General features: G+C 39.5%; 1 protein-coding gene across 1 annotated transcript; it reads right to left on the minus strand.

Moving 5' to 3' along the window:
• Positions 1-3059: 3059 nt before the first annotated feature.
• On the minus strand, positions 3060-3995 carry LOC138916710 (olfactory receptor 4D11-like). The gene has a single exon (XM_070229974.1). The coding sequence runs from the start codon at positions 3993-3995 to the stop codon at positions 3060-3062; it is 936 nt and encodes a 311-aa protein (XP_070086075.1).
• Between the last annotated feature and the right edge of the window lie 9022 nt (positions 3996-13017).

Here is a 13017-nt window from a genome sequence, read left to right on the forward strand (position 1 = left end):
CTGGCCAGCCTCAGTGACTTGGTTGACCAAATGAATGTGGCAGATGTGTGTTAAAGAAAGTGTGTTAAACCACACCAAGGACTGTGCTGTCTTCCTTCTAACCAAAATTGCTTTGCTTAGGGGGCTGGGAAATAAAGCTTAAATAAAAGGGTAGTGAGGGAAAAATCAAATCTTTGTGGCTACTGCCAGGGCCGCTGTTAGAGACTGAATGGTGTAGATTTATATGTCCAATTTCTGTTGAATGCAATATATTCATTGAGGCTATACAATTATCTTAATCTACATCTCTAAGATCCACAGCTCCCTTAGAATCTAGGAAGGTAGCACAGTGACAGCTGTTGATGTTCATCAGGTTAATTACTTCAGAATAATTTTATGTTATTGGGTTCACAGGTACCCAGAGATGTTGATCATTGAAATATTCGATTCAGGGAACAATGTAAGAAGGGGTAGTTTGAAAGCTATGTGTGTGTGTCCAGAGCCAGTCAACCTTTCCATGGCTATTAGGAACAGAGCTTAAAAATAATAAAAGCTGATTTAATTGGAACAAATGCAACCCAGCTTTAGATTTTATGTCATCCAGAGTAATGATAATGTTTATGTAATCAGATGTAATTCTTTCTCCTTCTCCTGAAATATTGAATCAGATTGTGTTGTGTGTTTAAACATGGCTTGAGAAAGTCTCAGGGACAGTGATGTGGCAGGAGTTCTTTGGTCCTTGGTCTCCTGGGATTATGCCTCTGAGATACAATCAGTGATTCAGTCCCCATAGATCTTTGGTGCCATCCAATTCTGACATAGTGATAAAACTCTGATTTGAGTGATTCACAAGAGATAGGAAGGACAGAAAAGGACAAATTGGCATGAAATAGACTGTAAGGTGGTTTGTGGCATGCATTTTTCATAGGCAATTTCACATAGAAAAGCTTAGAGACTCGTGACCAGTGCTACCTGAGCAAAGGTAGCAGGACCTTATGAACGGTGACTTGACAAATGTGAATTATTCTTAGAATTTTCATGTTAGGGGAAGTAGGTCAATATGGTAAACATTTAGAATTTATAGACCAGGTGACAAGAAATGGCAATGAACCAGTTAGTTAATCAATGCTTATGGTGCCATTCCAGATCCAAAGTGGGACATAAGTAAAGTTTGTCCTCAACGCTCAGTATCCTTTGGCTAACTCTACTTGGGCTCTTCTCTGTCCTGGGTGATCTGACTTCTTGTTCTGATCCCTTATCCCTGCCAGAAAAGCCAAGGGTTTATATTTGATCCATTACTTTCTTTTAATATGAAACTATCCAATGCATTATGTCAACAGCTTCAGGATGACTTTTTAAGCTATAAAAATAACCAGCAAAGCTGTAGTCATGTTTTAATGACAGAAAGCTAGAAATTTGTTTTTTTCCTAGATTGACACCTGAGCTAAAACTGTTGCCATCTTTTTTTTTTGTTCTTCTCCCCAAAGCCCCCCAGTACACAGTTGTAGGTTCTAGTTGTGAGTGCCTCTGGTTGTGAAATGTGGGACTCCGCCTCACCGTGGCCTGACGAGTGATGCCACGTCTGCATCCAGGATCTGAACCAGTTAATCCCTGGGCTGCTGAAGCAGAGCACACGAACTTAACCACTTGGCCATGGCGCTGGCCCAAGAAAGCTGGATGAAAAATGCTTTGAATTCAATGTATATTCCTATGTTTTGCTACCCCATCAGTTTTTTCCAATAATGAGGAGTAGTGGCCCTGTAGTAGGAGAGTGTAACAGATCATTGGGGGTTGGGGTTAGGGTTCAGGTCAGAATGTGCATAATGTAGAGCAATTTGGATGGTATTAATAATGATATTTGCCTTTCACTGAGAATTTACTATCTGCCAGGCATTGTATGTTTCACATATACCATCTCATTTTAACCCTGACAACAACTCCATGAGATGGATATTATAAGTACCTTTTTATAAGTGACATATGACCTGTGAAGACATGAAATAATTTGCTCAAGATCACACAGTTGAGGGATGGCAGAGATAGGATTTGGACCCAAGGCCGTATGACTCTGAGGTTAGAGCATTCAGCTATAATGGTTTACTTTTACCATGCTTTCCCAGACAAAAACACTACCTTTTACTTCTTCACAAACACCAACAAATTGAAGACTGGATTGTTTAGAGTTTTATCTTCTTTAACCCTTCCTCTCTCTCTCTCAGGAAGTGGGAAGTGAAAAGAGTGTAAATTCTCAATGGAGAACCCAGTCTGAGATTGGCCCTGGTAAGGCTGGACTAGAAGATCAGTTCTTGAATAATGAGAATGGCTTGCTCGTTGTGTAGGATTTCTGAGGTTCTGCCTTTGTCTAAACTTATCACAAGAATGTGAATCTGGCACGTGCAGTTCTGCATAAGATAAATCCCTGTAGGCCATTATGGGAAGTCTTTCAAAGCTTCTTCGTTCCTTATAGGAATCCAGGAGGACAACAATTGTGTGCCTTTGAGGTTCTCAAGAGGTCACAAGCCCATGTGGTGTTCAACTAAGCAAAAAAAAGTCTTAATCTGTGATGGGCCATTTGTCCCCATATACGGGTGCTGCATTTGCAGTGATCATGAAATCTTTCTAGAACAGGATTACAGTTTGGCATAGACAGGTCCAGTAATGTAATACATTACATCCAAATGGTTTAAGAGCAATCAATTGGGTATCTGAAGACTTATCTCTGTGATTAAGTGGATATGAGTTCTTGAGCAAATCACTCTAACTCTAGGCTTCTGTGTACTTACCTCTGGAAAAGGAGTTGGATTTAATCAATCTCTTCACCTGCGATATAGTTGTCCTGACACATTGTTACTTTGTTCTTTGAATGGAAATACATCAATCAGCTCAATCCTGTAGCACTAGTTACTTTATGCTTACCAGAAGCTAGGGTTACCAGCAACCTATTAATTTACTAGAAAAATAAATTGTTACCTAGTACGTGTAGTTGGTTTATTGATAATATATTTGAGTATATAAATAGGACTCTGTGGGAAAAATGATGAAAGGAGTCCTTGGTGATGAAGAGGTTGGAAACTCTTATTCTATTCCACCACAGAAGGCATGAGTCTTCTCTTCAGTCTCTTCATGGCTGACTTCATTTCTTGGTTCCTCAGAGTGTAGATCAAGGGGTTCATCAGAGGGGAGATGACAGTGAAGGTGACAGAGATGGCTTTATCTGTGGGGAGGGCAGTGAAGGGCCGGGCATAGACATAGATGCAGGGCACAAAGTGCAGGGTCACCACCGTGATGTGTGAGGTGCAGGTGGAGATGGCTTTCCTCCTGCCCTCCCCTGCCTGAGACCTCAGCATCATTAGGATGACTGTGTAGGACACAAGCAGGAAGATAAACCACAGGGTACTCACTAAGCCATTGTTGGAAATCATCAGGAGCTCAAGTGCAGAGGTGTCTGTACAGGCGAGTTTGAGGACATGGGGGACATCACAGTAGAAGCTGTCAAGAACATTGGGTCCACAGAAAGGGAGGGGCAGCAATAGGGAAATTTGCATGATGGAGTGGACAAAGCCCCCCACCCAGGAAGCCAAAATGAGGGCAGTGCATCGCCCCCTACTCATCATGGTGACATAATGCAGGGGCTTGGAGATGGCTATGTAGCGATCAAATGCCATCACAGAGAGAGAGAAAATATCTGCTCCACCGAGGAGATGGAAGAAGAACGTTTGTGTCATGCAGCTAGTATAGGATATGGTCTTTATCTTTGACAGAAGGTCTGCCAGGACCTTTGGAGCAGTGATGGAGGAGAAGCAGATGTCAAGGATGGCTAGATTGCGGAGCAGGAAGTACATGGGGGTGTGAAGGCGAGGCTCACAGGTCACAGTGACCATGATGAGGAGGTTTCCCAGCAAAGTTGTCATGTACACAAAACACAGAAAAAGAAATAAGACCAAACTGAGATCTTGGGACTGAGTAAGTCCTAGAAATATAAATTCTTTTACCCTGGTGCCATTTCCCAACTCCATTGAATCATGTTTCTTCTTCTTTGTGTAGCTTGGAAAAAATTAAAAGTGTTATTTCAGAAAGGGTTTACTCCCCCTTAATAGATTCAGGTTTACAGTTGGGTATTAGGTCGGAAGACTAGTGAGGCATTATCACCACATGAAGACTCTTTCCAAGGTTATTGTTAACACATCCTACATGCCATCTTATTCCATAAGCATGCAGTTAATTATTGTTTTCTTCTGTAAATTATATGTATTTTAGAAAATGCATAAAAGTAATGTTCTCAGAATAGAAGTTGTAAGTATCCAAGATAAAAAGGTGAATAGTAAATAATCAGAAAGGGAATATTTTGGCACAAGGGATACAAAAATGGATGCAGTTTGGTGTGTAAATAAGACAATGCCTATTTGGTACAACTGGGGTCCTTTGAGGTTTTACACAAATGTGGGGTTTTTTCCAGACTGGGTGCTCCATTTAAATGCTTTAAGAACTCCTATCTGCAAAATGATTGTCTTTGGACTGAATTTCACAGAAGCACTCCTCCCTTTTTTAGGTCACAGATTTAATGCTATGAAAAATCAGATAATTTTAAAGCTGTAAAATTCTTCTTTATCGTTCTATTTTTCCTTAAGGGGATTTATTTGTTTCTTTCTTTAATATACTTTAGGTACCAAAACCCCTGGATGTTGAATAACTCCTCAGCTATGAAAGAAAAGTGGTAACTCAGAGCTTCTCTTCTGTTCACTGGTCAAATTTCTTTCCTAAAAGCTATTTTTTTTTATTGCGCTATCATTGACATACGATAGACTCATGTGTTTGACGTGTACACTTTGATAAGTTCTGACATACGCATATACCCATGCAATCATCAATATGTTTAAGATAGTTAATTAATATGTCTTAATATATATTAAGATATAATAAGATATAAGTTAATTAATATATGTATCACTCCAAAAGTGTCCTTGTGACTCTGTAATATGTCCCCTCTGCCCCCTTTCTTCAGGCAAGCACTGATCTGCATTCTGTCACTATCCATTAGTTTGCATTCTCTAAAATTTTCTATAAATGGAATCCTAAAAGGTGTACGTTCTCTTTTTGTCTGGCTTGTTTCACTTACAAAATACATCCACGTTTTGTGTGTACCAATATTTTGTTCCCTTTTATTGTACGGATGTGCCACATTTTGTTTATCAATTCACTTGTTGATGAACATTTGGGTTGTTTCTAGTTTTTGGCTATTACACTATGAATATTCTTGTAGAGGTCTTCATGTAGATACATGTTTCCATTTCTCTTAGGTAAGTACCTAGGAATGGAATGGCTGTAACTCTTAAAATTCAATAAGAAAACCAACCACCCAATTAAAAAAAAAGGGACAAATGGTTTGAACAGATACTTTAACGAGAAGATATAGGTTTAGCAATTAAGCATATGAAAAGATGCTCAATGTCATTTATCAGTGGGGAAATGTAAATGAAAGCTATAATGAGATAACAGTGCACATTTATTAAAATGGCTAAAATAAGAGAGAAGGGGTTAATATCCAAAATATACAAAGAACTCATACATCTCAACAACATAAAATCAACAACCCAATTTAAAAATGGGCAAAAGATCTGAACAGAGATTTCTCCAAAGAAGACATACAGATGGCCAACAGGCGCGTGAAAGGACGTTCAACATCATTAGCTATCAGGGAAATGCAAATTAAAATTACAATGAGATATCACCTCTCTCCGGTCAGAATGGCTATAATTAACAAGACAGGAAACAAGTGTTGGAGAGGATGTGGAGAGAAGGGAACCCTCATACATTGCTGGTGGGAGTGCAAACTGGTGCAGCCACTATGGAAAGCAACATGGAGCATCCTCAGAAAATTAAGAATAGATCTACCGTATGATCCAGCTATCCCACTGCTGGGTATTTATCCAAAGATCTTGAAAACACAAATGCATAAAGATACATGCACCCCTGTGTTCATTGCAGCATTATTCACAATAGCCAAGACTTGGAAGCAACCTAGGTGCCCATCAAGGGAAGAATGGATAAAGAAGATGTGGTATATATTCATAATGGAATACTACTCAGCCATAAGAAATGATGCAATCCAGCCATTTGTGACAACATGGATGAACCTTGAGGTTATGCTGAGTGGAATAAGTCAGAGGGAGAAAGTCAGATACTGTATGATCTCACTCATAAGTAGAAGATAAAAACAACGACAAACAAACACATAGCAACAGAGATTGGATTGGTGGTTACCATAGAGGAATAGGGGAGAGGGGAGGGCAAAAGGGATGATTTAGGCTCACATGTGTGGTGACGGATTATAATTAGTTTTTGGGTGGTGAACATGATGTAATCTACACAGTCTTCGAAATATGTTACGATGTACACCTGAAAGCTATATAATGTTATGATCCAGTGTTACTGCAATAAAAAAAGAAGATTGACATATCAGAGTTGACAAAAATGTAGAGGAACTGTAACTCTGGTGGGAATGTGCAATGATGCAACCACTTTTGAAAACAATTTGTCACTTTCTTAAAATGTTAGGCGTGTGCTTACAATATAATCATTTTGCTCTTGAATTCCTTTCTTTTTTTTTTTGCGAATCCTTGAAATGGACTTAATTTCTTTCTTTGCAGTTTATCTCCTTTTTCTTACCATAATCAGAAAGAAAAGAAAGGTGAAAGTCACTTCTCTCACTTTTTTGGGGTGTTTTCCAGTTCAAATGAAGATATTTCTTTTCACCTAGCTCACTTTCCATTCAAGTTGTCTTTCTTCTGTATACAATTTTGTCGAAAGTCTACTTAATATGGAAAACTAAAAAAGCTACCAAGAGTTATCAGAGCATGCAGGTAGATACCTGGGGGCCTCTAGCATAGCACAGCCTGTTGCAATCCCAGCTGGGTACTTACTGCTTACGCTACAGGAGAAGTTAGTTTACCCCTTTGGCCTCAGGCTCTGCATCAGTATCTGGAAACGATAGCATCTCCCTCATGTGATTTTTGTGAGGATTAAATGAATTAATATATGCAAAAGCATCAATACTTAGAGCATTGCCTAAGCAATAATAAGTATGCTCATACGTGTGTTACCTTAAAGTAAAACGCTGGGTTAGTAACTGTCTCAGGCACACAGCTTCTTAAATGTACTGACAATCTTTTAGAAGAGTTGTATGTTTTCCAGAATCTGTATTCTAAAAAGCTTCATCAGAACATACTTTTTTTGGGGAAAATAGGAGGTACTTTTCTTTTACTGTCAATGAGAGTGGCCCAGAGGGTGGTGACAGCGTTTGGTAGTAAGGAGAGCACTTGCGTGGTTTGGTTTCTTATCTGACAACATCTTAGCAGACTAGAGAAGTCAAGTGCTGGTCTCTGCAGTGAGAGCCATCTGGGCTCAAGTCCTGGCTTTGTCCCTGTGTGACTTGGGTAAGTGAGAGACCTCATGGAGTCTCCACTTCATCTGTGGAATGGGGATTATAGTAATACCCACCTCACAGGGAAGTTATCAGGATTAGGTGAATTAACATACATAGAGTCTCAACATACATGACTGGTTATCTGTTATGATTAGTACTATGTTGGGTAACCTTAACATGGGAGACTCATCAGGAAATGGAGTGTGTTGAACCAAAATAGTAGCTGAGCTATCAATTCTGACTAGTTAAAGTGGGGAAATAATCACCAGAAAACACCAACTCAATATAGTTACTAAAGATATTGAGGAGGTCTTACCTACTTATGATATCCTTCCACAGGGACTATGGAATTGTAAATAATAGACTATGGTCTACACAGAAGGGTAGAAGGTACAGTACCTCAGACCCCAAGTCAGTACTGTTTGTCAGAGAGGAATAGGTCCTACGTTCACAAAATACTTTTGGTAATTCAGATAACATCCTCTGCCTTCTGCTCCATGTTTCTGCTATTTTTACTCCATCTATTTAACAAATATTGATAGAAAGTTGGCAGAGTTCTAGGTTATTTGAGAGAAATGAATATAATCCAAAACCAGTGGAGAAAGAACTGAAATTTAATAATATGACATTGATGGGGACCGTCTAAAGACAGATGAGGTGTGTGTGAGAAAAGGGTGATTTCTCTCCAAGAGGCTCAGAGGAAGCTGCATGGAGGAGGTGACATTTCTGTTTGGGGCACATGGGAGTGGAGAGAATGGGAGATCTGGCTTTAGGGGACCAGTTGAATATATAACAGTTGCTGATGAGTGGGAAGTTTGGCTGGAAAGAAAGGATCCAAATATGTAGGCACGGAAAGACATGCAAAAGAAAATCGTTGTTACAAAATTTTTATTGTTTGATAAATCTAAGGGAGGGTATGTAGGTGTTCACTGTATTATTCTTTCAACTTTTTTGAAATATTTTATTTTCTTTCTAGTTTTGAATTTAGCATAAGAAAAACCTCTGTAGATTTCAGTTTCAAGAGATCCATCTATAGGATGAGAAAATCTCATTGTTTTTTCTGAGAAAAATCTCTTGTTTGTGCAATTCAAAGGATCCTGGAAAAAAAGAGCTTCCTCTGCCTACTTCCAAACTAAACTCATTTCTATGACTCTCCTTTCACAATATCTTCTTTGTTCATATTTCTTAGCTGTGCTGTCTGCCACTGACAGTTCACCCTGGAATGCAGCATCTTGTGTATATATTTCATTATTTTTAGTCAAAGTGTATTTATGAATCTTACAATTCCATCTAGATTTCATTTTTTCTCACTCTTCTCTTCTCACACTTATTCATCGACACCCAGACACCATAGTCATTCACACTCATGTAGAGTTATGTTTCTTACCTAAAATTTCCAACCTCCTTCTCAAACATCTTGAATAATGTTCACACGAACCTTGGGAGTCATTCAGCTTCAGGAAATTTTGTTAAATACGCCTCTGAAGGCCAGTGATTTCAGTGGCTTCCTGTCTATCTTTACGTGGAAAAAGGCAGACTCAGGGAATAATATTTCCTTGGCTCTTCCACACTGATTCACAGTGTTCCATCATATGTACCAATTTGTCAATCCCAGAACTAGTGTGAGAATTATCAGAGGGCATATAATTGGATGTGGCTGTGGAAAAATTCTACTGATGGAGAGGTGGTTTCAGTGGGAGTAATCAAGATGTGACTCAGGCACATGTCCTTAGGAACACACTTTTTGTGTAGGATCTAAAAGTTTTTAGCAGTGACAAAGATTCTCCCCTTGACCAAACTCTACTCAGACTCCCCTGAACTTTTCAACTAGGCCTCCACTTTGAGACCTCCATGCTTGTCTCTGCATTGTCCAATTTTAGCAAGAATTCTGCTAATTCAGTTTAGCCAAAATCCCCCAACCTCCATGTTGATCACCCTCAATATCTTATCAGGTTCCTCACCATTCTCCATCCCCCAAGTGATATTTGATCACCGTGGCCTGCCTTCAGCAAGAATCCTGTTAGGTCAGCTTACCAGAATTCTACCTTACCTCTTAGTAGATTTTCTATTGGGACATAAATGCCTATTCTTAGGGATTCTGCACAACTTCCTTAGCAGTTTCACCCACGTAGGGTAATTCCTGAAGTGTGACACACAAGTATTAGAAGGAGCCATTGGACCTGAAAGGATTATGTAGACGAGAGTGAAGGATCTCTCAATGGGCAGATGAAGAAAGTGGGTGATGGAGTTCTCACAGGACACACATGTCACCAGGAAATCCACGCTGGATCCATCAGCAACTCCTACTTGCTCGACTTTCAGAGTTTTTCACCATTCTCACCACCTCCACTGTTACTACCCTAAGTTATGTCTTCATTATTTCTTTCATGGGACTATTGTTGTAGCCTCTTAATTGGTCTCCCTGTTTTTGTCCTCACCTCTCTTCATTCTATTTGTAACAGGAGCCCCTGCAATTCTGTTAAAACATGCATCACTATTCTGCTCTTCAAAGCCCTTCAGATGCATCTCATGTTATTTAGAGTGAAAGTCATAATCCTCACAATGGTCTAAAAGGTCCTAAGACCTGGTCCCGTGGCCTCATTATCTCTCTGACTTCAATCATTACCTGGCTCCTCCTTGCTTCCTCTCATCTTCTTATGAAGGCCTGGGCACAGCCCCACCTGAGGACCTTTGCATGTCTCATTTTTGAACTGACATTTGTACTGCGACATGAACATTCTTCTTATTTCAAAAATTTTAAGATCTAGGATCTACCTTCAGAAATAAGAGGCCAAAAAGAAAACCTCCCAACAGCTGTAAATGGCAGAAAAATAAGCAAATAAAAACCAAACTCATATTGAACAATGTTTTTCACTTCATACCAACATTTTTTAATGCATATGTGTAATCTGAAGCAGCTTCACAAGTTTCTGTCATTTTTAGCTAGTCATGTTAACAGACAATAATAATAAATCCATTGTTTTCTTACCCTTATTCTCCAATGATTTGAGGAACAGAAATGAGTGAGAGGCAATATCCATTCACTGAGATTTTCAATTCAACCATCTTTTGAATGTTTTCTCTGTTTCAGTTGCTGTGCCAGGTGCCGGGGGTAGAATAAAGAAAGCATAGTGCTACTGGGGGAATAGGAAGAAGGAGGACAGGGAATTGGAACCAAGGTCCTGAGTGCAGTGCTTGAGCTGAGCCGCAGTCGCTGAGGCAATGTGGTGGAAATGTGGCCAGTAGGTGTGGGGTTCAGAGGAAGGTCAGGGTAATGACCTACACGAGGTCACAGAACCCGTAGTTATTGGGGTCCACATTCTAACTCAAACTGTGCTAGCTCCAGGGCACCTGCACTCAACCACTGGAGTTTAGGCTTTAGATGAAAAATCATCAGGTAACAGTTATTTAATTTATTCATATCAGAAAGTCAGAGGAGGAACTTAATTTGAGTGTGTTTACTTCATTAAAATGACATTATTTCGTGAAAGACCTTAGTAATCCAATGTCCAAGCTTTGTTATGTTTCTAATATGTGTCTCAGCCCCTTTCCTGGCAACATGAATATAGTGGAGATGTCTGAGTATGTATATATTTGCTTTTTCTTATTGTTAATTTTATTTAGACAATTGGAGATTTCCATGTTGTTGTAAGTAATAACCAAGAGTGGTCCCACCTTAATCCATTTTCCCCCAATGATCATTTCACAATCTATATGTATATCAAAACATCAAGTTGTACATCTGAAATAAACAACATTTGTATTTCTCAATTATAAGCAATAGAGCTGAACGAACCCCCACAACAATTCCAATGTGATAAAATTGTCTGAGTGCATACAGATTCATTTTTCTTTATTTCTTCCAAGGCTGTACTGCATAAGCATTATGCAACTCTCCAGCTAACAATTTGATTTCTCTTTTGCAACATGAAATGTATCTTTTTACATTATTACTGCATGCCAATCAGAATCTTTGAAAGTCATGTGTATCTTAGTAGATATATCAAAATTATTTAGAAATCCTTTAGTCAATCTGGTTTATTTGATGGACAATCATTTTAAAAGGTGGTGAGAAGGAGTTAGCAAACAGTCTACAACCTCTCAGAAGGTATAAATCTTCTTTTCAGTTTGCTGATGGCTCACTTCATCTCCTGGTTCCTCAGAGTGTAGATCAAGGGGTTCAGCAGAGGGGAGATGACAGTGAAGGTGACGGAGATGGGCTTATCCATGGGGAGAGCACTGAAGGGCCGGGTATAGACATAGATGCAGGGCACAAAGTGCAGGGTTACCACAGTGATGAGTGAGGTGCATGTGGAGATGGCCTTCCTCCTGCTCTCCCCTGCCTGAGACCTCAGCGTCATTAGGATGACTGTGTAGGACACAAACAGGAAGATAAACCACAGTGTGGTGAACAGCCCACTATTGGAAATCATCAGTAGCTCAAGCACAAAAATGTCAGTACGGGCTAGTTTGAGGATCTGGGGGACATCACAGTAGAAAGTGTCAAGAACATTGGGTCCACAGAAGGGGAGGGGCAGCAACAGGGAAATCTGCACGATGGAGTGGACAAAGCCCCCCAGCCAGCAGGCTACAATGAGGGCAGTGCATCGCCCTCTGCTCATGATGGTCACGTAGTGCAAGGGCTTGGAGATGGCCACATAGTGATCAAATGCCATCACCGACAAAGAACATACATCCACCCCTCCAACAAGGTGGAAGAAAAACATCTGGGTGGAGCAGCCATTGAAGGAGATGGTCTTTCTCTGTGACAGAAGGTCCACCAGAACCCTTGGGAGCTGTGATGGAGGAAAGGCAGATGTCGGCAATAGATAAATTACGGAGCAAAAAATACATGGGGGTTGAAGGCACGATTCCCAGGTCATGGTGACCATGATGAGGAGATTTCCCAGCAGAGTTGTCACATACACCCACAATAGGAAAAGTAGAAGACCAAGTTCAGTTCTTGATTCTGGGTTTGGTCAAGGAAAACACATTCTTTTACCCTGGTGCAGTTTTTCAGCTCCATTGAGTCATCTTTCTCTCACTTTTGTTTCAAGCTACTTCATATCATACTTGGCTGTTTATTTTGTTTCCTTCCTAAGCACTAAGAACGCAATTCAGATTGTTCCTCCTGCGGTTGTGGTGTTTGCAATTTCTTGAGTTCTCCCAGTTTTTAAGATTATGATCAGTTTCATGATCAAATCAAAGTATCACATGAAACGTCATTGAATAATTCTTTTCCTATAAATCTATTTTTGAAAAGAATATCATTTACGTCTAGTAGTCACATTGGCCTAGCATATTTTATTTAATTAATTTATTTTGGTTTTAAAATTTTATTATTATTTTTTATTCCACGCAAATTTATTGAATGTCAGGAATTTTCTGAAGCACTATATAGAAAGATAAGGAAGACATGGCTCCAGCCATTGAGAACTTATTGTTCACAAATTGAATTTTCATATTAGCAAATATTCTGGTGGCTTCAAGAGGTCTTGTTTTTCTGAATAAAAGGATCTCATTCAGTTTCTTATTGCAATCTTGCTGTGACATGAGTCAGTTTCCTTGCTGTTGGCTGTTTTACATTGAATTTCTTAAAATTGCAGAATTATTCC

Source organism: Equus caballus, chromosome 12 (assembly GCF_041296265.1).
Source record: "Equus caballus isolate H_3958 breed thoroughbred chromosome 12, TB-T2T, whole genome shotgun sequence".
NCBI lineage: Eukaryota > Metazoa > Chordata > Mammalia > Perissodactyla > Equidae > Equus > Equus caballus.